The 27047-nt window shown below is 38.7% G+C and overlaps 1 protein-coding gene and 1 long non-coding RNA gene across 3 annotated transcripts in view; one reads left to right on the forward strand and one right to left on the reverse strand.

Annotated features, from left to right (window-relative positions):
* The window catches only part of LOC138143857 (uncharacterized), a 45138-nt gene extending 21868 nt beyond the window's left edge, over nt 1-23270 (forward strand). Inside the window, exons 2-4 of one of the 2 annotated variants that reach the window (XR_011163807.1) lie at nt 9887-10077; nt 18629-18740; nt 23050-23270. This is a non-coding gene — a long non-coding RNA (uncharacterized lncRNA). The remainder of the gene's footprint in view (nt 1-9886; nt 10078-18628; nt 18741-23049) is intronic. The other variant, XR_011163808.1, reaches the window with a different exon arrangement.
* MDN1 (midasin AAA ATPase 1) overlaps nt 1-27047 on the reverse strand; it is a 183099-nt gene that overhangs the window by 14374 nt on the left and 141678 nt on the right. The window contains exons 71-92 of the mRNA XM_069065132.1: nt 25717-25826; nt 24525-24598; nt 23809-24001; nt 21232-21394; nt 20105-20251; nt 19280-19406; nt 18621-18726; nt 16621-16736; nt 14876-15346; nt 14334-14557; nt 13648-13803; nt 13274-13446; nt 12070-12231; nt 9924-10061; nt 8620-8761; nt 7583-7752; nt 6812-6955; nt 5394-5535; nt 3839-4170; nt 3225-3386; nt 2579-2680; nt 857-1058 (exon numbers count right to left, since the gene is read on the reverse strand). Of these exons, the coding sequence (XP_068921233.1) occupies nt 857-1058; nt 2579-2680; nt 3225-3386; nt 3839-4170; nt 5394-5535; nt 6812-6955; nt 7583-7752; nt 8620-8761; nt 9924-10061; nt 12070-12231; nt 13274-13446; nt 13648-13803; nt 14334-14557; nt 14876-15346; nt 16621-16736; nt 18621-18726; nt 19280-19406; nt 20105-20251; nt 21232-21394; nt 23809-24001; nt 24525-24598; nt 25717-25826 (3756 nt within the window). The remainder of the gene's footprint in view (nt 1-856; nt 1059-2578; nt 2681-3224; nt 3387-3838; nt 4171-5393; nt 5536-6811; nt 6956-7582; nt 7753-8619; nt 8762-9923; nt 10062-12069; nt 12232-13273; nt 13447-13647; nt 13804-14333; nt 14558-14875; nt 15347-16620; nt 16737-18620; nt 18727-19279; nt 19407-20104; nt 20252-21231; nt 21395-23808; nt 24002-24524; nt 24599-25716; nt 25827-27047) is intronic.

A 27047-nucleotide genomic window follows, 5' to 3' on the forward strand; every position in this document is an offset into this window, starting at 1 on the left:
TTGCAGAGAAATAACAACTACCCTTCACTACTTTGCATATATGTGCAAATAAGTGACATAATTAATCAGCACTATGGAAATAGATGCACCATATAAATATGACTGAATCCATAATATTTACTGATCAGTTCATAGGAGAGGCACTGTAATTCAGCATCAAGAACACTGAATTTGGAATCTGAAAATCTAGGTGTGAATCTGGACTCTTGGATACTGGATAGCTGTCAGACCTTGGTCAAGTCACTTAACTGCTCTGAGCCTCACTCAGTTCTCTAATCTGTAAGATAGGCTTTATCTGCTTACCTTAATACGGTTATTGTAAGGAAAATGTCATTAGCCTTAAAATGCTATAGAAACATAAGGTGTAAAATTTATACCATGAACATGGATAGCTACATAGAAAGGTCAGGGAGTGACCCCTAGGAGAAGGGGCTTCATGTCTGAATCCTGATGCTAGACTTAAATTTATTTCTCCATTCTGCCTCTTTTTCACTGGGTGAGGAAAACATCTATTTCAAGTTCACAGCTTGATACTGCAGATGCCATCCTTAAATGAGCTGTAAGCAACAAACTACCTGCAAACATAGTATGTTAAGTGCAGTTGTTTTCAAATGACAAAAGCATTTTAAAAAGCATATTAGGCATAGAAATTTTTAGTCTTTATTGCAATATATGCTTCACATTAGAATTTCTTCTAAGAGTACTTCTGCAGATTTTTTATCCATAATTTCCCCCCTTAACTCCAAATTTTAAAATGCGGTAGGTTAACAAGGAAATTGCACAGACTCAGCTCATAAAGAGATGTACAGCATCAACTAGTGCAGTGACTGCTCTGTGGTACCCAGTGATACTCTACCATAGGTCTGTGCATCATAGGATTCGCTGCCCTGCTTAACATGTTCAAATGCATCAGCTTCCTCGACTTTTGCTTGGGGTTGGGCTGTTTCTTGCTCGGCTGAAGTGGTGGATTCCACGGTTCTTAGCCGCTTCTGCACATGCTCACTGTGGTCTCCCATGGAGCGCTCATTGTCAGCCTGGCCAGGCTTTCTTTTAAAACTCTGTGGATAAATAGTCAAAGAATATGAACAGGCAGTTTTCCAAAAAATTCTCCAAATCATTAATGATTAGAGAAATGCAAATGAAAACAACCTTGAGGTATCAATTTATACCTACCAGACTGGCTAAAATGATAGAAAGGGAAAGTGACAAATGTTGGAGAGATATGGAAAAACTGAAACACTAATTCACTGTTGGTGGAACTGTTAAGTGATCCAACCGTTTCGGAGAGAAATCTGGAATTATGACCAAAGAGTTATTAAACTACCTATATGTTCTAAAATGTTTAGAGGAGCTCCTCTGTGGTGGCAAAGAAATGGAAATGCAGGGGATGCCCCTCAGTTGGGGAATGGCTGAACAAGTTGTGGTATATGACTGTGATGAATACTACTGTGGTATAAGGAATGAGAAGCTCGATGATTTTAGAAAAACATGGAAAGACTTGCAGGAAATAATGAAGAACAAAATGAAAAGAACCAAGAGAACACTGTATACGGTAACAGCAATACTGTTTTAAGAACAACTTGAAGTGAACAAGTTATTTTGTCTATTATGACTACCCAAATTAACTATAAAGGACATATGAAGAAAGACCTTATCTGCATCCAAAGAAAGAACGATCAACAGAAGTATATATAGGATAATTTTACATATATATGTTTCTATCTAAGGGTAGTCATCTCTAGAGCAGGAGAGAGGGAAGGGTGGAGCAGGGGAAAAAAGAATATACATGATAATTTTGTTGCATATTTGAAAGGAAGAACAAATTGTGCATAGCAGATTTGAAGTTTCATATGCACTCATCTTTTTTATTGTACTATGTTATGGAAATGCCTATTTTATTCCTGAAATTAAACATAAAATAGAAAATTGGGGGAAAAAAAAACTGGATATATTACAACATGGGTGACTAGTTTTGCTAAGCACCTTGGGAACAAGATTTGTTTTTGTAATTGTCCACCAGGTAGATAGAGCAGATGGAAATTTTAGGGACGATCTCAAACTAACATTCATTCGTTCCATAACCACTAAGATGCCTACATAATACAGGTCTGGGGATTGACTGTACACCTCTTATTGGAGGATAAGCCTAGCTGAGTTCACAAACCCAATACCAAGCCATCGGGTGACTAACTTTTATGGCCACAGTTAATATCAGAGATCATCTATGAAATTATCAATAGGCTGTGATTTGTGTCAGTGGAAAAAGCACTTGTGCTAACAAAATCAGAGCTTTATAAAATGCAAACGCAGCACTATGGCCAAAGTGTAAAACACTTTAATAGATATTTGTCGGGAAGAAATAAAGACAAGAGGAATCATTCCTGCCTGAACCAAGATGCTCCAAGGAAGGGAGGTGCAGCAAGGTGGCCCTAGCAGGGAAACTGCAGCTTCTACTTTTTCTAATATAATTCTTATGGGGGACAGGGTCAGGAAGAGAGACAAGCAGGTACTGGTGGTCTTAATTATGAATTCTCTTTCTAGAGCCTACACACTAGATGAAAAGAAAAAAAAAACCAGCCTGTGTGCTTTTCTTGCTCTGCTTTTGAGAAGCCAACCGGGACATCAGCTTGGACTCATGGCCTTCTGCTTGCCTTGCATCTGCAGTACCACTTCCATGTTCCTAAAAATCCAAGGCCAAAAAGGAATAAGCAAGAAGAACTCATCAACAATTTATTCTAGTAGACAACAACCAATTTAACATTCATTGACCTTATATTCTCCCTAAACAGGTCAATGTACAGAACATTCTCTTGATGATCTAGGATATAAAAATAAAAGTTGAAAGTATCTGTAAAATTGCTGGTCAGTCAAAAACAAGACAACCCTGCTACAAATATATCACTTGTAGAAAAGTCAATTTTAATCTCTCTTGTAGGAAATTATTTTAAAAATAACTAAGGCGTTTCCTCAAATGCCAAAAATACTCGCTACCTGCAAAATAAATCACTTAAATGCATGCTCTTCTGCAGATTTCTCTGTAGGACAAATTACATATGAAGCAGAATCAAAGATGAACTATAGAGTGTCCAGAAAAGAAAAAAAAAGTCATACTTCCCAATCACTACCAAGACTTTTTTAAGTGGGGGGTGCAGCGAGGAGAGAATAAGGGAGTTTAACCCCCAAATAAGAGCAAGCTTGAGCTGTTAACTGAAACTGCGGATCACCTCTTTAGCTTGGTCCCTCTCAGAGGCAGCTCCAGCTAGCTCAAGAGCGATCTCACTCTGTAGGTTCTCTTCTCCCGTCTGCCCGCAGGATTCATGTTCCTCTCTCTCCATAGCTTCAGGTACATCCTCATCCACTTCTGGAATTTCCTTTTCCTCCTCTTCCTGAGATAAAAGTGAATATAATAATTAGTGCTGTGAGAGGAGGCAATAGAAGGGAAACCACAGAAACTATGAAGTTGACTATAACCACATCACAAAGATGACTGACTATGGGAGGGTCTTCCTCAAGTACTCAGCTGGACTGGACCTAAGTAGACTGAAAGTCACTTCGGAGACTAAGATCATTCAGTCTAACCACCACCATTTTACATGGTAGAAAAATGTTGTGTCATTTGTGGTTCTACCCCATTATTTTACAGATGAAGAACTCAAAACCTAAAGAGATGAAGTGATTTGCTCAACTTCATACTGAACAGGGCCAGGATTTGAACCCAGCATGCTGTCTGATGATTAAATATATCACAAGTGTGTGTTAGGGAGATTCCAACAAAAAGGAGATAATTCTTGCCCTCTCTGTTTTTGAGGGAGAACAATTTGCTCTCCTCTCATCCCACCTGAGGCTGGAGGCCTTCGTGGGTGGGGACTCCACTCTCCTCACTGGCTTCATTGTTGGCCTCTGTGTTCTCATCTTCCTGGTACTGCTGCTCTTCCTCAGCTGCATTTTCCTCATAGTTTTCAACATTGTCTTTCTCTTGGTCATCAGTTCCTGCCTCTGCCTCTTTTTCCTCTTCCATCTTGTTATCTTCAGATGTTCCTTCTTCAGGCATATCTTGATCCTGAACTTCCTCACCGTCGTCAGGAATAGCATCTTGATATTTCTCCTCAGCTCCACAACCAAATTCTTCTGGGTCCACTGGGTTCTCATCAATTTCAAGAGGATTTGCTTCTGGAGACCAAAGAGTGAAAAAATAAAGGAAGGGTGAGTTTCAGAAATCCACAATGAAAGGCATGTTCTGGAACACAGAAGAAATGAAACTAGCTTAATGTCTTCAGTATCAACCTTGGGAATATAAGAACTAGAAGTTCTTCATCAGATGGAGAACTTATAGCATGAATTCAAATGAAATATATCCCTATTTATTTTAAATGTTTTATGACAAGCCTTCATTTAGTCTTTGTGATAGCACCTCCAAACAGAATAATGCTTTCTCACTGGGCAAATTCATCTGGAGAGTTAAATATCAGCACAAACTACTCTATACCTAAAAGAAGTAACTACAGGTTAGGTGATACTTTTCTATGCAAAAAATTGGAATTTTCCATGTCAAATAGTTTTGCTAAACTTCATGCTGCTTTGTAAATAAGTAGAGTCATGCCTACTCACTCCTACTATTAAAGGAGACACAGAACAAAGAGGGAAGCCCATGATTCATGGTAAGGTGAAAGAAGTATAAAATCTGGAAGGCCTGAGTTGAGTCTCTTTGCTTTATGCACATGAACTTCACATCTTTGGGATTGAGGGTTTTTTTTTTCATCTTTAAAATAAGATAATCTGTAAGGTCCCTTCCCAAAATGACAATCTATAATTATGTATCTATGTATAATTATGTATCTACAGCATAAATGGCTGCTACTAGGCTTTATTGGTGTACACCGAATATACAGAGAGAACAAGCATTCATTCTAGACTATGATATGTATTATGGGTCCATGTGCATGAACATAAACTAAGAAAAAAATTAAGGGAAGGTAGAAAAAGAACACAAGTATATGTTATGAGAAGAGAGAATAAAGTGGCTAGAAGGAACATCAACACAAGAAAGTGAAATAATAGGATTAAAGAGACACAGTCAATTAATGAACTTTACTTGTCTATAGACTACTCTATATTCTTTCTCTAGACTTTACTGCTATATGGACTTTTTACATAGGATTAAAGCACTGTATACTCTAAGTAGGAAAAAAAAGAACAATGAGCAAATATAGGCAATCAATTCAAATTGATGTCATCATATGATCTCTGGCCTGACCTCCATTCTAGTTTCTATCTTTTATGAAGTTTTCTTTTTTTTTTCAATTTACAGGGTTTTTTTTGAAAAAGCAAAATACACTTCTCAATCATTTTTAGCATGTTCCAACCACTGAAGTGGTTTCTTCTACTGGAACTACCTCCTTCTTCCACTTTATCCTCCTCATCACTCTTTTCTCCACCATCAAGGTTCAGGTCATCAGGAAGGTCCAGAGGCTCTGGTTCAGGTTGCATTTCTTGGTTGCCATGGTAAGGATCCACTTCATTCTCATCATATTCCCTCTAGTAAGCAGAAGAGAGTGGAACAAAGAGAGCAATGCAGTTAAGATATATCTTTACATATCTTACTATATTAGAATGTAAGCTCCTAGAGAAAGGGGACTATTTCCTTTGTCTTGCCATGCATTTATCAGGCACCTAATAAATGTTAACTGAACTGAACAGAACAGGTTCTTTGAAGCAATGTGCTTTCATACAAGACACATTTGTGAAGCTCAGGTATTCTCTTAGAAGAGTTTGCTGTATGATGTCCCTTGGTCTATTCAATTTATCATTGGTTGGGGCGGCTAGGTGGAATAGTAGAATAGAGCACCAGCCCTGGAATCAGGAGGACCCGAGTTCAAATTTGACCTCAGACACTTAATGCTTACTAGCCATGTGACCTTGGGCAAGTCACTTAACCCCAATTGCCCTGCCCTTCCCCCTCCAAAAAATTTTCATTTATCATTGGCAAGCAAAGATTTTTTTTTGGAGGAGGGAAGATAGGGCAATTTAGGTTGGACTTGCCCAAGGTCACACGGCTAGTAAGTATTAAGTGTCTGAGGTCAAATTTGAACTCGGGTCCTCCTGACTCCAGGGCCGGTGCTCTATTCACTGCGCCACCTAGCTGACCCAACAAGCAAAGATTAACAGTCATGCTATCATTTCAAAATGCTTTCTGTATAGGTTCTTCAGTGACCAACCACAGAGAAAAATATTTAGTTTTTAATACCAATGCATTTACATGGCTTCAAGCCTCATGGATATTCTACCACTTTGCAGGCAGTTAAATTTACTATTAAGCACCCATTTTGTACATTCTTTTACATGTTAATTGGAATGATAGTAAATGAATGGAAAGGGGCACAAGCAATTGAGGAGATCCTTCACTGATTAATGGTAGGATAGCACATTACTTATCTATCTAATGTCTTTTTCTAAGATTCATGCTTACAGTGGCCAACAAAGACAGAAAATTACCAGTGAAATCTACATTCTTAGGAAGAACCTAAGGGCCAGAAGGCATAGACTTGTCCAAAATCAAACAGAAAGAGATGGGAGAGGCATCTTAGCCCCACCTAGCACCAGTTCCATTCCATATTACTGAACAATGATGTCTGTAAGAGATGTGCTTTGTTTACTGTGGATTTCCACACATATTCAGGATAGAGGATACAATCTGAACATAGAACAGGTCTCCTACCTCAAAAAGTCTTAGGGTCAGGAAGTTTTCATCAGGTTATCTCTATCTGCAATTAATCACCATTAGCTCTAGGACTTATTTTGAAATTATTTTTACCTCATCTATTTGTTCATGAATTTTCTCTTTGCCTTGTTCTTCATCATCTGCCTCTCCTTCTTCCTCTTTGCTTGGCTGCTTTTGATCTTTGTTCTGACTGCCTGCATCCACGCTGTCATCCTTTGCAACAAGTTCAGAGTCCTCCTTAACAGACAGAAAAAGAGGTGGGGAAAGTGTGTAATGTGAGGGGGTATAGAAACAAAAACCTCACACCCAATCCCAAAAACTGTTTATACAACAATTTAGTTCTTAGAGCTTGAAACTTTCTCTTAATCTTATAAACATAAATACTGAGAGGTATTTGTATGAACAATATGCAAAGTGCCATGCTCAGGCAAAAATTTGAAACTATTATCCTCTATCACTGCAAGGACCAAATTGCTCTAAGATCTCAGCTCCATCATTTTATACATCTGGAATAAGCAAAACAATTGGAGAAATTCTGTGGCCACTGACAGACTCTTCCCTTAAACCATTTTTGCCAAAATTGGCTTTTTATTCTCCCCATCTCCTAATCTTAATTCACAAACCACAGCTTTACCCACATAGTAATCCCACTAACACTGAATGTAACCAATGAAACTAATAAATCTTGGAGGTAGGCAGCAAAGAAGTGGAAAAGGTATAGAAAGATGAAAAAAAAAGGGGTTTGAGGGGTTTATAAGGAAGAAAATAATAGATGCCAAAAAATTTCTCTCTCATATGACCTACATGAGCTACAACCCCTGATGCTTTACGGGGTTGTTTTTTTCTCCCCTTAAACAAAATTACCTCATCCATTCCTGGTCCAGTTTCTTCTGCTTTACTGTCATCTTCATCTTCCTCCTCCTCATCATCACCCCAAAGTCTTTCATCTAGTTTTTCTGCTTCTGCTCCATTGAGATCTCCCATCTGTTTATCCAGTTCTTCATTTTCATTATCAGATTTCTCATCATCTTCTTCTGAAAGGGGAGAGGCATTCAGCTTAGTAAGACATCCCAACACACAGGAAAATGCACACAGGAGGATAGACAGATACTGTTCACATAAAAGCTAAAACTTCTCCATGGTAGACAAACAAGGATTCATAGGTGGTGTCTGCCTAAAAGTCAAACAATTGGTTCCATTTACAGAAAGCCTTAGACTAGACCATTGGTATGGTAGAGAGATTAGTAAAATAAATCAGAAATGTGGGTGCTAGTCCTAACCCTGCCTGGTATTAGCTGGGTAAATTTTGTGTAAATACAGCCTTTCATCTCTTGGTCCTCAACTTCTTTAATTTGTAAGATGATGCATTTGTATTAGATGACGCATTTGTATTAGATGACAACCTAAGTCTCCTTTTAGCTGTAATGCCATGAGGTTATAATCTAAATAGCAATTTTCATTTCTCCAAAAGCTGGATCCCTTCCCCACCTTCTGCCCCAAGCTACTGTTTTCTTTTTGCCCAATATTTAACCCCACTATAATTTGCACCAATGATACACGGTGTTTTGCCATCAGTAGTCCCCCTTGCTGATCCACATATGGCTTCGGGAAAGCACAACTACAGCAGAGGCCCTTTGAAACTAAAGAAGACACCTTGTAAGCAAGACGTCATGGTGAAAGAAGGCATCTTTGAAATCAACTAGAAATTTTTGCCTTTGTCAAGAGAGGGATACACATGCTTACACTAAATTCTTTTAAACAAACTATAATTCAAACCATCTATACGTTGTTATGAACCAATTTGTTCAATCAAATTATATTAAGACACAGTTTCTTAGGCTGTACTTTATGCTTTTTCTCAAAATAAAATACGTGACCCACATTAGCCAAAAGTGCCAAACCTCGTTTTTCCAGCTCCCCATCATGCATTTTCCCATCAAAGTCCTCTGACATTTCAATGGCATTATCTTCTCCTTTAATATCAGGTTTTGAGTCTGGGTCCTCTTTCTCTTTTTCTTGACCCTTTTGATGACTGTCCTCTACCTGTATCGAATAACATCGCCAAAGACACTGATGACTAACTTAACATTATTTAATTTTGCTTCACCATTACTTGAAATTTAACTTCCAAATTCAATCACATAAAACACTTTTTCCTATCTGGGAAAAAATTGGCCTGACAATTATGAATATGATTAGAATAATAGTTGGCAAACTATGCTTGAAAGACAAATCAGGCTGCTGCCAGTTTTTTAGGCTGGTGAGCTAAATGATTTTTAATGTTTCGATACACTAAAATTTTATTTAAAAAATGAAAATCCTATTCTTAGCTCAATCCTTATAAAAACAGGAAAAGGCTGCATTTTGGCCTACAAGCCACAGTTCACTAACTGCTGGATTAGAGTATGGGGGGGTTGAGGGGGAGCCAGAGATGGGTGGGAACAGACCTGTGATTTCAGCACCTTGTGTATGGCTTGCAGCCTTAGAAAATTGCCTGAGGAATTCAGGGGCTTAGTAGCTTGCCCCTAATTAAATAACTAATAAGTAATAGAACTAAGATTTAAATCCAGGTCTACCTAATTTTTGTCTTGCATATAATTCATTATAACACACTATCCCTCATAGCCTACTCAGAGACCGCAAAAAAAAGTAATTTCAGTATCTCTGCATACCTCTACGTCACTTTTGGTAAACACATACATAGTTTATGTACTAAATATCCACCAATTCAGATACTTGCTGAAGTAGAGTTTTATAAGAGTTTTGTCCAAAGTATATGAAAACTTTTTTTCCACACTGAAGTCTTCATTTCAAGAAGGAAAACTCCAGAATGTAAAAAAAAAAAATGTTTTAAATTAGCAAAGAGCTTTTAGTTAACAGAAGGCTACATGCCAACATAGCACTTTTGTCCCCTGCTGGATATAGATTATAACATAAAAGGTCATAACACAACTTCCTTTAGATTTGCTGAGTTTTTCATAATTTAAAGAATCAAGACCAAGAAAAAAATGCTCTAAAACCACTGAGATTCCCAATAAAAATAAGTTAACACCAAAAAGCTCATTTTTTTCCTTCAAATGGATAGACAGTAGTAACCTGTGGTAAAGTGACTAGAATCCCTGTGAGTCAAGCAAAAAATATTTCCCCCCCCTTATTCTGCCTATATAGAAAGAAACACAGAGAAGAAAGTGGGCTCACCACATACCTGTTCTTCATTTTCTATTTGGTCACTCACATCCTTCAAGCCTTCACCCTCTCCAATTCCACCTCCTTCATAGTCATGGAATTCTGATGCTCCTTCTCCTGCAGACTCTTCCATCAGTTCTTTGGGGAGGCAAAATCCCTTTCAAGAAATAAAGGTAATAGCAAAGAGATTAACCAAATTATTTTCTTCCAGGAAAGGACCAGAAAAAAGGTCGTTTATTTTCTCACTGTCACTGACTGCCTCCAAATTATTCATTTTATAGCCATTTCAGAACTTCTGTGAAACTACTAAATGATAATCAACTTAAAAAACTAAAAAGGAATATCTGTGTTAAGTCTTCACTGCTGTCCATTAAAGATTTGTTATGTGGATTAATGAAATTAATTCCCACAGAGACCTGTTAAATCAACACTTTTGGCTCACAGTAGTAGTTCTAAAAGGTGACACTTTCTCAAATGGTATCTGCTGATTCATAGCTCAAGTTTCACTTCATACCCTTCATACTGGCAAAGATTAATAAACAATCAAGAGTTATGGGAAGACACATACTAATAAAATCTTTGTAGAGCTGTGATTTGATCCAATCATTCTGGGAAACAATTTCAATTATGCTACAAAATCTATTAAAAAAAATTTTAAGCCCACTGATCTACTGAGCCTGTTTCTAAATATATACCCTAAAGGAAGGCAGAGACAGGCAAGTCCTCTATGTACCCAAATAGTCACTTAGCAGTTTTTGTGGTAGCAAAAATATAACTCCACATTCACGCTTTTAAAGTCCTACACAATCCAGTGACACACTATCTTTCACCCTCACTACAAATTACTCCCTTTCCCACTCTGAGAACCAGACAAGATGACCTCTCTGTATTTCACATGTTAACACTCCATCTCCCATCACTTATCTTCATGCCTTCGCACTGGCTGTTGCCCATCCCTGGAATGTAATTCTTTCTCACCTCTGCCTCAGAGAATCCTTTTCTTACTTCAATACACAGCTCAAGTACCATCTTTTATTCATAACCTTTCCTGATCTGAGCTGTTAGCACCATCCCTTTCAAATTACATTGTACCTAACTACTTTGTATTTATTCTCCACATACCTATGTAGGTCCTTGTTTCTTGTTAGAATATAAGCTCCTTGGGAGTAGGGAGAATTTAATTTATTGCACTTTTATCCTCAACATCTAGCATAGCTCCCAACTTATAACAGACACTTAACAAATGCTTGTTGATTGACCAACTGATGGGCAAGAGGTACCCATACCATGATGCATCCTTCTAAGTATAGTATATGTTGCCTCACAAATTATTCTCATAAAGATTTTGAAGAGATGGGGAATAAGGCATACGAACAATGCAGACACTGCACAAACAATGAACTGGCCTGGAATTAAATAAAGGAGTACCAGTTGGACTGCACTTTGAAAACTGCACAGAGCTTTTTAATGACTATTCTTCTCGCTGAAACAAAGGCCTATCTCTGTAACATTAGTACTCTTTTGATGATACTATACAGCTGTGAATCATGGAATGCCACAACTTCCAAAGAATTAAAAGTTGTAGATCACCTACATAATGGATATTAACTGACTACAAAATATTACCAAATAAGAACTGTGAGCCAAAAACATAATAAAGGATATCACTAAAAATATGTGACTAGCAGAGAAGGTGGTAGGTGGGCCAGTAGCAGGTTTCAAGAAACAGAGAGCCCAAGAGTTCCATTAATATCCATTTAACCTTAAGAGGTCTAGAGGAAGGTGTGGGTAGACTCTCATGAAGGATTTATGAAAGGACATTAACAATAATCATACAGGATAAGAAAGTGAGGATGGATTATGATCTGCACTATAAGATACATTTAAGTTTCAAATCAATACATAAGCAAAAAGCATTAATTTCAATGTGGCCTCCAGGTTCTAGGAGTGCCTATTTATATATCATTTCTAATGGCTTTAACATAATACACTCAAAATAAAAAAGATTCTTGGGAAAAACGCTTGACAGGGTCAATGACCTCCCTAGTTATGTAATTCTTCCAGTTATTTTGTGGAAGTCTATCAAATTAAAAACTACTTCTAAATTTAAATTTTTGAAAAATTTGGATATTTTTTGACCTTAGTGGTCTCCAAATGGGACTTACCTTCTGACCAAGTTCAGAGAAGACATGAGCAAGCACAGAGAGCAATTTCCCAGTGCTTCGGTGAGTTGCCAAGGACACTGTCAGGTGAAACAGGACCAGATCTGAATACCTGGAAAGCATGGGCATAAGGCGTACCAACAAGGAACAGGCTTGATTGAAGAACTGTATGTTCAAACAAATAAACAAAACAAAACTCTTCAGTGACAGACTCTTCTTTGTTTGACAAAATGACAGCCATGACTCATGATTCCAGTCCTCAGTTATCTGAATGAAGTTTACTTGTCCAAGTACAGTCAATTTACTGAACTGTCCTCTGACAGGGAAGCTTGTGTATAACAAAGATCATGTAGAATTTTGTTTGTCCCAACATATACGAGGAGCTCCCCAGTAAGGAAATCTCTGTACCAAAAGTGATGAAATTTCTGCAACTATTTATAATCTTAGCTGCCTGGGGCACTTGCCTGGTATCACACAATGTGTCAATATGTGTCAAAGATAGGACCTGATTCCAAGTAATCCTAACTTTAAGGACAGCCCTCTACAAACTACTCCATGCTGCCTCTTCAGTGGCAGAATAAAACGTAAAATTTTGCCAAACAGATGCAAGACTGTTACTGGGATGATCAACCTCTCATAGTTTAGATTACTGTAGAATGATTGATGTTTTCAGTTTTGACTATTATTAATTAAAATATCTTTGTATTAGTAATAATTAGCTATTATTAGTAAAATAACTTAGTATATACTTGCTGAATATTAATATTTTGGAGTTTTTTTTGTTCCAGACCTGTGATTTCATCAGTATATGGAACTCCCAATAATCTTATTATCTTATAATCTTATTAAATCTCAATTATCTTAGAGAGTTTCTTGGGACACTAAGAGGTTGAGTAACTTGCCCCTCAGTCACACCAATTCCTCCCACTCACACAATGTAAGCCAAATATCACATGAATAAAGCCCAACTGAAGATTTTCTGACTTTCTGGTATTCAAAATTATACTTTCTTACCTTTAGCATTCAGGCATCTATTTCCAAACATATCAAAGTATCCACATATCAAAACTAGTCAATAACCTATCATGTACAGAATCAGGGCAATTTCTTAGCTGTGCCACCTTAAAGACTGCTTAAAGGTGGTTAGACTGGAGAAGATGGAGAAGCTTTGCTCCCTTAGATCAGTCTTTATTTGAAGTCAACTTACCTTGTGCTTCTCTGTTGTACAGTCTTCACCATAAGATTTTAGCCGCTCTAAGAGTTCAGAAATGGCTGAGATTATTTTTTGCACATGTAGAGAGCTGACATCAGCCCAGAAATCATCTTCTAGGAGTTTTGTTAGATGTCCAGACTGTACTCTTTCCATTGAGTCTGCTGTTTCTTTGGTGATGGTAGAGAAAAATACCATTAAAGGCAGAAAGCCATACAAATACCAAAACCCATTCTGTACAAAGTCATAGAGCCACTAAGATAAGAATTCAATAACAAGAATCAATGTGCTTTGAGATTTTTCACCAAAAAAAATTTTTAAACAAATATTCACTCAACATAAAACTAATCTTTGCCTCATATGAAACTTACCGCTCTCTTCTTGGGGGGTTTCTTGCTCTTTGCCACTTTTTATCTTTTGATTATTTCTCTCTGCTAAATTCTGGGTGGCAAAGAGGATCGCCTGGATGGCAGCCTCCATTTGTGCAGAGAAATCCTCCACAAATCCTTCATCCAATGTATGGTTGCCTTGTGAAATAAAGGATAATCAATCATTTGATTTGACGGACTAGGAAATCCTCATAAAAATCAATATACAAAAACTCTTCTAGAGGGGCAGGAATGTCATGTGAAGAGAATATGTACAGAAATGAGATGCTCGGTAAACAACACATCCCCTTGGTCCACATTTCTGCACTAAGCCTTTCAGTCCTAAGATTCCTAATAGACTCCTGCAGTCCTGTTATTTTATACTACCATGACCTATATGCTCCCTGTCAAGAACACTGACAACAATTAGCAGGCCGTGTGTTCCAGCAGACAGGCAGGGATGTTGAGAAGCAAGGCCATAAAGCCTTTACAAATTCTGTCCTGGTTACTCCAAAGTCCTTTCCTTCCAAATTACAGTTTTTCTTCAGACTTAATCTAGATTTGAATTAACATTAATCTAGAGCTGAAGAACATTTATAGAACAAAAGTTAGTGAATCTTTATTGCTTTAGGCTTTCCACTCTTTCCCTCTAAATCTCAAAAATTAAGTAGAAAAATTGTCCTTTTCACCTTCTTTGGATGAAGTAAGGAGATGTGTCTTCCAGGCAGTGAAGTCAGTCATGGCTTTATCAATTTCTCCTCTAATATATTCCAGACTCCTGACTAATGAGATTTGCTGTGTACTTTGCTCAGCCTCTATCCCTGGAAGAACGAACAAGGACTCTAGGCCCTGCAACTGAGCTGAGACTTTGGACATGCAACTCAACCCAGCAGAGCACACTTCAAAATGTTTCCTGCAACAATACAGAAAAATCACAAAAGTTGAAAGGGACAGAAGAACACAGATTTCCCCAAAAACACACACACACACACACACACACCACACCCCCCCCCCCCAGATAAAACCCATTTTAGTTAATATCTATCTTGTGGCCAGATACATGATATTTAACGTATGTTCTTTTGTAACTCATGCCTACAATTAATTCAGCAGTCCAACTGAATGAGTTCAAAGTAAAGCTCTGGCATATCTGTAAATCCCCATTCTTTTCCTATGAATGACATCTTTCAATTACACAGTGAACAATGGCAATATAGCCCCATCCACTCACCAAGAATGAAAGAGAGTTTCACAAGCCTGCTGCCTGATTTTGTCCACTTCAGCTTTCACAGTTTTAATGGCTGTTAACATCTCAGTCACTCTTGCCATTGACTGCTGCCATAACTGTTCTGATCTCTGCATTTGACAACCAGGGGGCAGGTGATCTCCAGACACTGGAGATGGGTAGCTCAGTTCTTTTGGGATTGCTTCAGGCATTGCCCCAGAAGCCTCTACCAGTATGGATTTGGTTACTTCTGCAGTGAAGGTTTTCCCAGAGTCATCAACACTGCTTAGAGACTGCTCCTTTGGACAGCACTGAAGAAACCAGCAAAGCTGCTCCAGCACTATCATGCTTTGCATGGCAAGGTCCTGTAGTTTTTCTGTCCACTGCTGAACTCCATCTTGAGGTGGGAAAGCCACATGATAGCCATGAGAGGCAGGCAGTCTGGAATGAATCTCCTGCACACAAGTGAGAAGGTTCCTAATGGAAAGAAACCCACCAAACGAACATATGAAAAAGGTTTTTCAAACTTCAATTTAACAAACACGTATTAATGCAGACTACGTGTATAGCACATTTTGCAAAAGGACAGATTGATGTGATCTGGGGCAGAGGCTCGTGGAAATCTGACAGCATGCACTAAAATCCTAAACATGAACTTTCAAAACTAAATACCCGCTCACTGGCTCCTTTAACCCTCCTACATACTAGAGACTGTTGCTCTTTGAGAAAAGTATCTAGAGTTCTTTTCTTATGGAAAAAAAATGAAAAAGAGATTGTAAGAACTCCTAATTAAAATAAGTACTTACAGGACTCTGCTAAATTAACATAATGGATGTTGAGGGATTATGGCTGAATCAAAATAATTACTCTAAACCAAGGACAACCTCAGAGCCAAGAATATACAATTTATTGTGACCTTCCCTAAAACTGCAAACATCTGTGACTGCCAAGAACCCTGAAGTAAAAGAGAAGTCAATTGCTACTTGGTATCACAAAGGTACAGGCTTGCTTTAAACTCAGGCTCTGGTACCAGGAATGTAGAGGTGGTCAAGTCACCTAACAATAAAATTTACTACTGCACCAGGTTGTTGTGGGAAAAATACTTTTAAAACCTGAAGGCTCTATGTAAATGTGAATCATTATTATTATATCTTTTGCTTTTTGGAGGGCAATTGGGGTTAAGTGACTTGCCCAAGGTCACATGGCTAAGTTTTTGTGTTAAGTGTCTGAGGCTGGATTTTTTTTTTTTTGCTTTTTGGAGGAAATGTGAATTATTTTTGCTACTGTTCCCAATAATAAACAAAAATAGGCTCAGTAAGCCTGACTCTAGAATAGTTTAGTGTTCACTACCCTAAGACTATAAAACTATGGTATTAGCTATCACAACATTTAGCAAAGGAAAGGTCTCAATCTAATTCTAATTATGCTGTCATTTCACATTCAACACAGAATAGCTCTAAGCACATGTCTTTCTACTTTTATAAACGCTACAAACTTTTCACAAGGGAATATAGAATATTCACTTAAAGCAAGTCTAATCACCTAATGGAACACAATACCAAATCCTCGCCTTCCCCAGTCTTAACTGTCAAGCCTTTACTTAGGAAAGGTTTCATTTCTGTCATCCCTCACAAATCTGAGTTGACTTTATCTGATATGGCTTAATCTGTGGCTTAAATATACAACTCCTTCCCACTCAGTCTAAAAAGGAAATATCAACACTACTACCGTCCAAGCTGGGCAATCTATACCTGAGAATTATCCACTGTTCTGTCAAGGCAGTCAGTGAGCTCCTCTGGTGGATCAGTGTCTTCATGAGATGGGCTGAGAATCCTTTACATCGGTCAATGATACTCACTCCAATCTCCTGCAATGGGGAGGTGGAAGGTCAGACAGAACACAGGAAGAACATAACAAGAGAGAAGTTATTATCCTGGAACCCCTTTACCATGCTAGTCTCTTGCTAGAAGATTTGACAATTAGGCATGAGAAATATCAGGCCAGGTTTTCTGAACCAAGAAACATGCTGTAGGGGACATAGTTTGACTTGTAGATAATGGGATTTAGAGTTGAAAAGAATTTTAAAGATTATTTCATTCAACACTCATTTTAATGAGGAAACTGCAGCTCAAAGAGGTTGAGTGACTTAATCCAAGGTTACCCACATAACAAGTTACAGAGATGAAAATTGAACCCCAGTCCTCTGACTCCAAATCCAAAGCTCTTTCTACTGCATCACACTACTTCCATGTGAAATGATGAGTTCTATCTATTGACACACTGTACTGGCTGACACTCAGGCCACTTTTGTTCTTTCTTGCACAAGACATTCCCATTGCCTTTCTTTATGCTTTTGGAATTGGCTTTTCTTCATGCTTGGAATACACATCTCTCTTCAATTCAACCTCTTGGAATCCCTTTATCCTTCAAAACTCAGTTCAAGTACCACAATCAATATGAATTTTTTCCTGATTCCCCTAGCTGCTTGTGCCTTTCCTTCAAAATGGCCTTATGTTTATTTAGCATATATAGATTGTTGCTTTGAGTAAATCTGCTGGCAGGTAGCAAAATCCCATGCTAGCCTTGGTTCCAGGCACTAAAGCCACTCTGGCTGCAGGGGTCCCAGGCCCCAGAAGTCCCAAATAGCCATAGAGGGGGCAGGCTCATAACTTGAAAAGGAGTGGGCATCTGTGGAACAATCTACTTATATTAAGCTAGAACTGGCTGTATTTCTGTATGGACACATCTCTCAGAACATGTAAACATGAGGGTGGGGACCACGATTTTCCTGTCTCTGTAGCCCTTAATCAATGAGTACTGACTAACTGCACCTACTTCCTCGCACAAACACTGAAAGAAAGCACTCTGCAAACCAAAACCTAAGTAAAGGTCAAGTCTGATAACTGTTAGAATACTAAAGAATGGATTTGTCTCCTCTGATATCATGTAAACAAGGGCAAGGATTGTCCCTCTACCTTTGTATTCCCTAGACTTTGGCACAGAACCCAGCAAGCATTCCTGATGCTGCTTCACCCAGATCTGACCTGTAAAAAAGCATGCATGTCTCACATACACATAAACAATAACACCTTCTGTGTGGGGGGAGGGGGAGGAGAAGGACAACTGGAGTCAAGTGACTTGCCCAAGGTCGCATGGCTAGTAAGCATTAAGTGTCTGAGGTTGGTTTTGAACTGCCCCAACAATAACACTCTTAATAAAAGGATGATAAACAGTCTTACTCTTAATAAATAAAAGGCCAATAAGTAAAGCGGCAAAGACAATGTGAGCAATGAATAAAATATACCGACTTACATGGAAAAAACTCTGAAAATATATTTTTCAACAGACACTACTTGGTATGGTAATTTTAATCATTTTTGCATGCATATATGTACATTTGATCCCTCCATTTCAAAGACAGCTAACTCTGAGATGGCCTATATCCAACCCAATATCGTAAATAAGCTGAAGTTTAAGACAGTTCTGATGTCAGCATGACTCACAGGAGGATTTTCTGGTAACTTACTGATAGCTAGTTAGCTAGATTGATAGACAGATAGATAGACAGATAATGGCCACCTCCACTTTCAGTGAATGATTAGAAAGCTTTAAAAAGTAAATTTCACAAAAATGATATACCTAAACTGTTACTTAACCAAAATCATTTTGATTTCAAAGGACTACCTCCTGGAGGCTGAAACAATAAGAAAACCTGGACTTTTCACTCTAGCTACTAATTTTCCTCTTTTACCTTTGAAGGTGCCAAAAAAGCTGCTTGAAGTCTTAAGTGGCGAGCAAGTGATCGATAAAAATATTTCTGACACCCATCCCAGGAGGAAGAGATTTCCATGAGCAGCCTGGAAGAGAAGAGGTACAGTTTATGCCCCTAAAGCTATAGCCCCAGGTCCTGGGGGTAGATTCCAAGTCAAGTAAACACAAAGTCCAATTATACCAAACAGCCAACTGTCTGAATTCATTTGTTCACTGGCACTCAATAAATAGATACCTACGGTGTGCTCAGCATTTTGTATCACATAATCATGGAAACAAGGAAGGAAATCACAGTTGCTACCCTAGATGCACTATTTTGCTAATGTTCTCGGAATTCTAGTTATTACCATTTCAAAGGTTAACAAATGTCAAAACCTGAATCAAACATAAAGAAGCTTAAAACTAAACAGATGGCTTGTAGTATAAAACAAAGTATCTTAAGAGAGGAACAGTTCTACGAAAGTACTCAGGGTTTTAAAGATTTCTGTGTGTTCAATATCTGAGAGAAATTCGAAACCAGTGGAAGAGGAAAGAAGAAGATGGGAGTAGGAACAATCCCTGAAAAAAAACAACTTGACCGTTTGTACAGAGTCCATGTGCAGGTGTCATTTATAGTTAAATTCTACCCAAAGCACAAACCTTGCATCTGATTCCTGTGTATTGCCAATGATAGACAGTGCACTCTGAAGATCTAATGGGTGCAGATGAAGGATATTCTGGAGGTCTTTGGAACGAGCCCAAGCAAGGCCTTTGCGATAGGATAAGCCTTAGAAAAGAATTTTTTATTATGAGTTTAAGGAAATAAAAATCATCAAACATCCTTAATCTAGTTCCCCAAGCAGTTCATGCTTTAGCACTATTTTAAGTACTACTTAAGTACTTAAAATACACAAAGATTACGTAAGATAGAGTTGCCTACAGAAAATGTAAATTGAGTACAAGAATCCAACAATGTTACTGTTCAATGATTTGTACACAATTAGCATTTCACCATACACCCCCACCCCGACTTATTAAGTCTCTTGATTTTCTTTCTTTGGGGAAAAGTAGGAAGAGTTGGGAGGTGAGGGGTATTTATAGACCTGTCATTTCACTGGTAAAGGGATTTTTGGTTAGTAAGCAATCTCTGCCAATGCAGATCAGCAACTGTTCTGCAATATATAGCTTTAAAGAAGACCTGGAGCACTGAGAGATCAAGTGACTTGCCCAGAGTGACCTAGACAATAACATTCCTAAGAGTCAAGACCCTGACCCAATCCTTCCCAATTCCAAGGTCAGTCCTCTACCCACTACACCAATTTACCTTTCTTTTTCACTTGTGTATAAATGTATATGTGTGTGTACACATACATATATTTTTCATACACACACTCAGGAAATATAATCCATGCTGCTCCATTTACAATCTGACAAAAAAGATTAAATCTATTAAAGAAATATAATTTCCTTTCAATGAAGACTCACCAACTTTCATAAGATACTTGAAGAGCTCTGATAAAGCCCTCTGCTTCTGCAAAAGAATGTGCTTTACTTCCGATTTTTGTTTTTCCTTATCTGTGTTTGGTTCCACAGTTAAGCTCTGTAGCTCACACACAGAGGAAATGACATCACCTGTAGAGAGAGAAGGCAGACAAAGAAAATAACACACCTGAAAGCTTAAACTTATTTGGGCTAAGGAGAAGTGAATACTTTAAAGAGCAACAGAAGCAGCTTCTATTTGTATGAACTCATGTGCAGAGAAGTCTGAAGAACCAGGAGAACAATGTCCTTGGAAAGACTGTGAAAACAACCCCAGATCGCTTTTTACTCTGGAGGTTTGATGCTAAGGCATCCCTCCCTCCCTCCTCTCAGGAAAGAGGCAGTTGATCACAGGTATGAAACTCCTAAGGCCTCAGCTAGGGGGCACTGGCCTGGCCTAAAGCCTCCCCAACACTGAGAAACCTGAGAAATACAAAGAATTAACTAGAAAACAATAACACTGAAAGATTTGAGAACTGTGGCCAATGCGGTCATCAACTATGATTTCAAAGGCCTTAATGAGGAAAAGTCCCTCATTTCTTGTCAGAGGTGTATGGAGAACAGAAGAAGAATGAAGCATACGTTTTAAGATACGGTGCATGTGTCTGTGTATGTATATTGTGTGTATATATATACGCTGTTGTGAGGAAGAGTCCCTTACAAGTGACAGTGATAGTGAAAAAGAAAAGACATTAAACATTTGAAAAGGGGAAGGGGAAGTGTTCCTGAGGGTCCATATCTTTACTTATCATTAAAAAGTCCTGCCTGAAAAGGAAAGGGCAAAAACCAAAGTATCCTTCTGTTAAACTTTAGAACAACAAAAAGTACACCATTATCAAAACAGATAAATCCCCAAATTAACAATTGCTTCACTTTCAGACTGATCCCTATTTGCTCCTTCTCCCTTTAAATTGTTTAGTTGATAAAAATTAATCAATAGCTTTGACCAGTCTATAAAGAAAATAAAAAATAAGCAGAACCTGTACTGCAACAAACCAACCAACCCTAAACACCTTTCTGAGTTTCCTGCCCCTAAAAATCCTCCTTACTGCTGTAGGCACCCACTTACACACCTGTAAATCGATCAAGGTTCTCCACAAGACCAGGCAGTGGGCTCTGCCTTATGATTGTAATACATATCTTCTTCATTCGTCTGGTGAGCTTTGGCAAACGGCTCTGTAGCAACCCCTCTGAGAGGAAAGGTATGAGGTCTTGGCAGGTGTCTGAAAGCACAGTCTGCAAAACAAAGGCGGGGAATAACCTTGATCAAGCAGATCATAACCAGCTGGCAATAACATGCTGTCAAACTCAGGTCTCACATGCTCTAGTGTTAAATACCCTGACATCTCAGGGTTATAAACATTCTAGTTTCTTAAGTACAGGAAAAAAAAAAGCAAGTAAGAAAATCAAAGAATGTACCTCTTGACCTACAAATTCAGAGAGAGAGCAGTGGGTGCTCCTCTGACACAGTATCTCCACCCCACCCAATTCTCACCACTGTAAACACAGATATTGGATTAAATGGATTTTGCATAAATGCATAAAAAGGATTTGGATGGTGGCATTTTTTTCCTCCATAAATGCTAAAAGAAACACATGATACTATTCTCAGTGTTCAAATGACTGAATTTGAGACAGAAGGGACTTTGGAACACGTCCAGTCCAACCCTTCCTTTTACAGATGAGATCTGGCTAGATGGTGAAGTACCTACAATGTTGGACTTGGGGAGCCAGGAAGACCTTAGTTAATATCTGATCCCAGACAATACTGGCTATGTGACCCTGGGACAAGTCATTTAATCATCTGTGCCTCTGTTTTCTCATCTGAAAAATGAGAATGATAATAATAGTGCCTATGGCACAGAATTGTTGTGAGGATCAGATGCAACGTCATATATAAAGCACCCATAAACCTTGAAGTGCTATACAAATGCTGGCTCATTGTTACTGCCGTTCTTATCCCCAACAAGGAGCTTGCCGAGGTCACACAGACAGTAAGGAGAAGAGGCAGGACTCAAATTCAAAATTCTTTTACCTTTCCAATTGCCTCATTGCCTCTGAAATAAAGTGCCCCATAAAGGGATCAAATGAGTGACTTAAGCATTATTAGCCACACTCTAAACACCTAAGTTAATGTGTTGTTTTATTGTGGGGTAGGGGTTGTTTCTGAAAGCTAGGCAGATGGCAGGGAACTGAAATCTTACACCTGCTTTTCTGAAGACCAGTTTTAAGCATCAGGTCTCTAAATCTGAGACACAGAGTTGTCTTTAGGGTAGAGTCTTTTAATTCTTAAATGGATGTATAGTAATCAAATTCTCTGCCATCAGCTCAGAGATAACAAAAAGGTATGGAATTTGGGTAACCTGTTAGAGGTTGACATTAGTAAATCCACTGAAAAATAAAGCTGTGAACATGGGAAATGTTCATCTGTGCAGAGAAAAGTAAGCAGAGACAGGAAAAGAACATATAAAACTACATTAATGTAAACTGGGGAGGTAGGGAAATAGGGGGGGTGGGGGAGAGAGGTAGGAGAGACACCAAAGATGTAGTCAAAACCTGATTAACTGCTATGATCTGGAGAACAGATGAAGACATGCACCTCTCTGCTCCTGATACAGAATGTCACAGATACTGTTAGATAAGGTTGCTATGCTCCTTGGTTTTGCCTAAATGTTTTTCTTTGTCACATGAGAAGGTTCAGTGGGGGTGGGGGAGAGAAAAAAGAGGGGACCATAAGGAAATGAATGCTGAAAAAAAAATATGTTTTGTTTTTTAAGAAATAAAAGAAAGCTCTAGAGCTTCCAATGCTACCCACTAGGACAGATACTCAGGGGAAATTAGTTACATTAACTTAGCAAGCAGATTAATTTTGAATTTTTCCCTTCCCACAGACCTCCCAAGAAGATGGAAACATCAAACAAAAAGGCTATCAATCTCCTCTTTGGTGGCAGATTTATAAACTCCTCATTCTTCTGGCTCTCCTTATAATTGTGTGGAGAACATGCAGGAGAATGAGGAACACTACATAGCCCAACCCAAAAAGCGTTTACTGAAGTGCATCCTGGGTATAGCATTGTGTTAAACACTGGAGACACAGAAACAAAATAAGAAACTGACCCTCACATCCAAGAGCTTCCTGAGAAGGGTGGTTTTCCAACATGTAAACAGATGATAATTTGAGAGAAGAGAGAGAAAACACTAAGTACAGGGAATGGAAGAGGCTTCCAGTACAAGGTGGCCCACGTGCTGAGCCCTGAAGGTTAGGAGGGGCTCTCTCTATCCCCAAGCTATCACTAAGTCCCTCAATCTGAAACAAGATGCCCTTCCAGCACAGTTTAACTGATGGGGTGGGTCAAAGGCTGTGGTGTAAACAACACCATGGATGACTGGGTTCTCCATAAGCTCAAGTGCCAGGCGGACTCATGTTTCTATGCCAACACTAAGCTTTCCAGCAGTATGCCTCACTGCTCTGCCGAGTCAGGTGCTTTAGCTGGGCAAACAACCAAAGCCTGAAAACTGCTTAACAATACTACAAAAGCTCTAATTGCCCTGTTTGAGTTATGGGGACAGGCCCACAGACAGCAGGAATCTGTCCCCTCTAAAGAAGAAAGAAGTGAATAGAAAATTTCCTGAAGTCAGTGAGTACATACGTGGGTGCTGCCTGGTCTGGCTAAGAGAGTTTCCATCAGCGTGCTATTCAAACTCTGAATTGGAGTTTTCTCCTCCTCTGCTGGTTGTTTCTGTAGACAGTCCAGCTGCTCTTCGTGGGTACTTTCCATCAAGGAAGGCCTGCAGGGTTCACTCAAGACAGCTTCAAACTTCTTCATGAACTTAAAGAGGGTCCTGACCATAACCAATGAACAATTATGGATCGGTAAAAATGATTCAGGGGGGAAAATGCTTAAAATCTCTTGTCAAATTCACACACTTGTCCTCTTTACATTTTACATTTTATTCCTTACCATTCTGTAATAAAAAAGTTTTTCTTTTACTTTCCAGAGGCAAATACTATGCCAGAGGTTCTTAACTAAGGGGTCTATGAATGTGTGCATGTGTTTTTTAATTTGATAACTATTTCAATAAAATTGGTTTCCTTCCTAATCCTATGTATGTTCCTTTATGCTTTTAAAAACATTATTCTGAGAAGTGGTCTCAGAGTGAGCAAGCTGCTAAAGTGGTTAATGTTATCAATTCGAATCACTGTATTAAGCACTTAAGGCACATTGTACATAAAAAGACATAATCTAGGGACTTTTAGAAGTCCACTGATACACACTGTCCTACCACTGTCACAAGTATATTATGGTCATATACTTGCTGCCCACTATGAAAACTGAACTCAAACTTCAGGAAGTTTTATTATTACCTGTGTGTCTTTTCCACAGACTGTTTTATAGCCCAGAAGCTAACATCATTCCATTTGGAGATCTTAACAAATTCCTGAAATATAAACAGAAATCAAAGACTTGTTTATAAAACCTGACATAAGATTTATTTTTTGGTTCATAAACTTAAGAGATGGAAATGACCTTAGAGACCATCTAGTCCAATCCTCAGAGATCAACTAGTCCAACACCTTCATTTTATAGATAAGGAAATTGAGGCTCAGAAAGAAGTAGCTTGCCCAAGGTTACACAGGTAGTAAGGGGGCAGAGCCCACATTCAAACCTAAGTCATCTAACTCCAAACTCAACCCTCTCTCCACAGCACCAGTTTCATGATGCTTGTCCAACTCAGAAACAGGTCCAGTGTTCACCTGCAAACTGCAGAACAGAGTGCTGGCACCTCAAACAAGATTCAGGGAAAGGCCACCAAGTTTTATGTGTGATGTTAGAGGAAATCCAATTTTTTTTCACAAGTGAAGGGATTCCTACTCCTAGAAGACCCTACATTCTTTCAGCATTTGTGTAATGGTAATTAAAACCAATGACCCACTTGAGTACTCCCATGTCCCGGTACTTAGGACCTACACTCCACAGAGTTTACCAATGGAACCACAGAATTGGTCAGTTCCTATCATCACTTTGCTTAATCAGCAAAGTGGCTCAAAACCCATATCAAGGAGGATATCTGATTTAGTGGAAAGAGTATTCAACCAAGAGTCATAGGACCTCAGCTTACATCCTGGCTCTGCCACTTACTACCGTGTGTGACCTGACTAGGCCTTAATTTATTCATTTTGAAAATAAGGGAGTTGGGCAAGATGACTATCACTAAAGTACCAACAGATCCCAAATTTGCGATTCTTTTAAGTTTTCAACAGAAACAATATGACCAAACAGCTTTTTGCTGACTGAAGTCTAAAAGAAGATAAGATGATGAGATGGACGTGGAGGGCAATGACAACATGTAACTCTAGGGCACGTGACATAAAACTGGGGCCATGAACCTTAAAAACCTACATTGTATTATCTTACTCTACAGTAGTCACCTCTCCTTCCCCAAATTACTGTCCTTCAACAAAATCCTCATAATTATTTAGTGATTTTTAAAATTTAGGAATAACCTAAAGTAATTTTATTTGTTAAGGTGTTCTTGTGATGAGTGACTCAAGTTACCTTTAGCTCTTTTTCTAATGGGGATCGAAGTTCCTCAACTCGGGCCTGGATTCTGTCAGAGAACTGTTTGTAATAATGGTACAAATTCCAAAGAACACTGCAAAGTGAATCTGAAAGAAATAAAAGAGAAAAAGAGTAACAACTTTTTCTAAAAGGAGGCTTTCCCTCACAGCACCAGAACCCATGAATGGCCTTAAACTGGGAGCACCAACAAGTTGCAAACTTGATGCAGATGTTATCGAGTCCTTGAGATTCTATGTCTTCAGTGAAGATCATTCTCTCACTGTTCTTTACATCAGCTGATGACAAGACAATGTGCCTGGAGACACTGAACAATTATTGATGACCTTGCTAGAGCTTAGTAGTCACAATCATCAATGAAGGGACTTTCCCCTTTGACTACAGCTCTGCCTTCTGAATTCTTCAGTTACTCTGGGAATGGATCTTGTCCCATCCCCTTAAAAAACAGAATTCAAGGTTCTGTCATGAAAAGATCTTTCAAATAATCCCTTAAACAAATGAGAAGTCAGCAAAGATTGTGCATCTTTCATTTGGATTGAAAATAAGGTACCAGGGGCGGCCAGGCAGCACAGCGAGTAAGAGCACCGGCTTCAGTGTCAGAACGACCTGGAGATCGAATCCCGGGCTCAGACACTTAGCACCCACCCAGAAACACCTGGCCGTGTAACCTTGAGCAAGTTACTTAACCCCAATTGCTTAGGGGCAGCCAGGTGGCTCAGCGAGTAAGAGCACCGGCTCCAGTGTTGGGACGACCTGGAGATTGAGTCCCGGGCTCAGACACTCAGCACCACACCCAGAAATGACTGGCCGTGTAACCTTGAGCAAGTTACTTAACCCTGATTGCTTAAGAAAAAAAAAAAAGAAAATAAGGTACCAAAAGTATTTGGGCCCTTCACTTAACAATTTACCCCTAGTCAAGTGAATTGATACCACTCCTTAATCTACAACTAATCAAAATTTCACTGTGAATACTTTTCTAGATTTAGTTACTCATTCTACATTAAAATAAAGAACTAAATAAGGTATATCCCATAAACCAGACCAAGAAAATTTCATCTAGACTTTTCTTGCCCTGAGCTAGTTTATTAATGCATTATATGAAAAAGGGTGCACACAATATAGCTGGACTTGTGGTTTCTGGTTGTTTCTGTACAAGAACCTCATAGGTATGGAAATTCCTTCTACCAATACAGGGCATCACCTTCTCCTAGACCAGGGGTCAGTTAACTACAGCTCACAATAAAGCTTCATCTAAATATGTAAAAACACTCAGACAGAGGAAGTAGGGTTAGAAGGGAGAAGTAGAAGAG

Source organism: Petaurus breviceps, unplaced genomic scaffold (genome assembly GCF_028583685.1).
Source record: "Petaurus breviceps papuanus isolate PSGF00001 unplaced genomic scaffold, PetGlider_PUasm1.0 90667, whole genome shotgun sequence".
Lineage (NCBI taxonomy): Eukaryota > Metazoa > Chordata > Mammalia > Diprotodontia > Petauridae > Petaurus > Petaurus breviceps.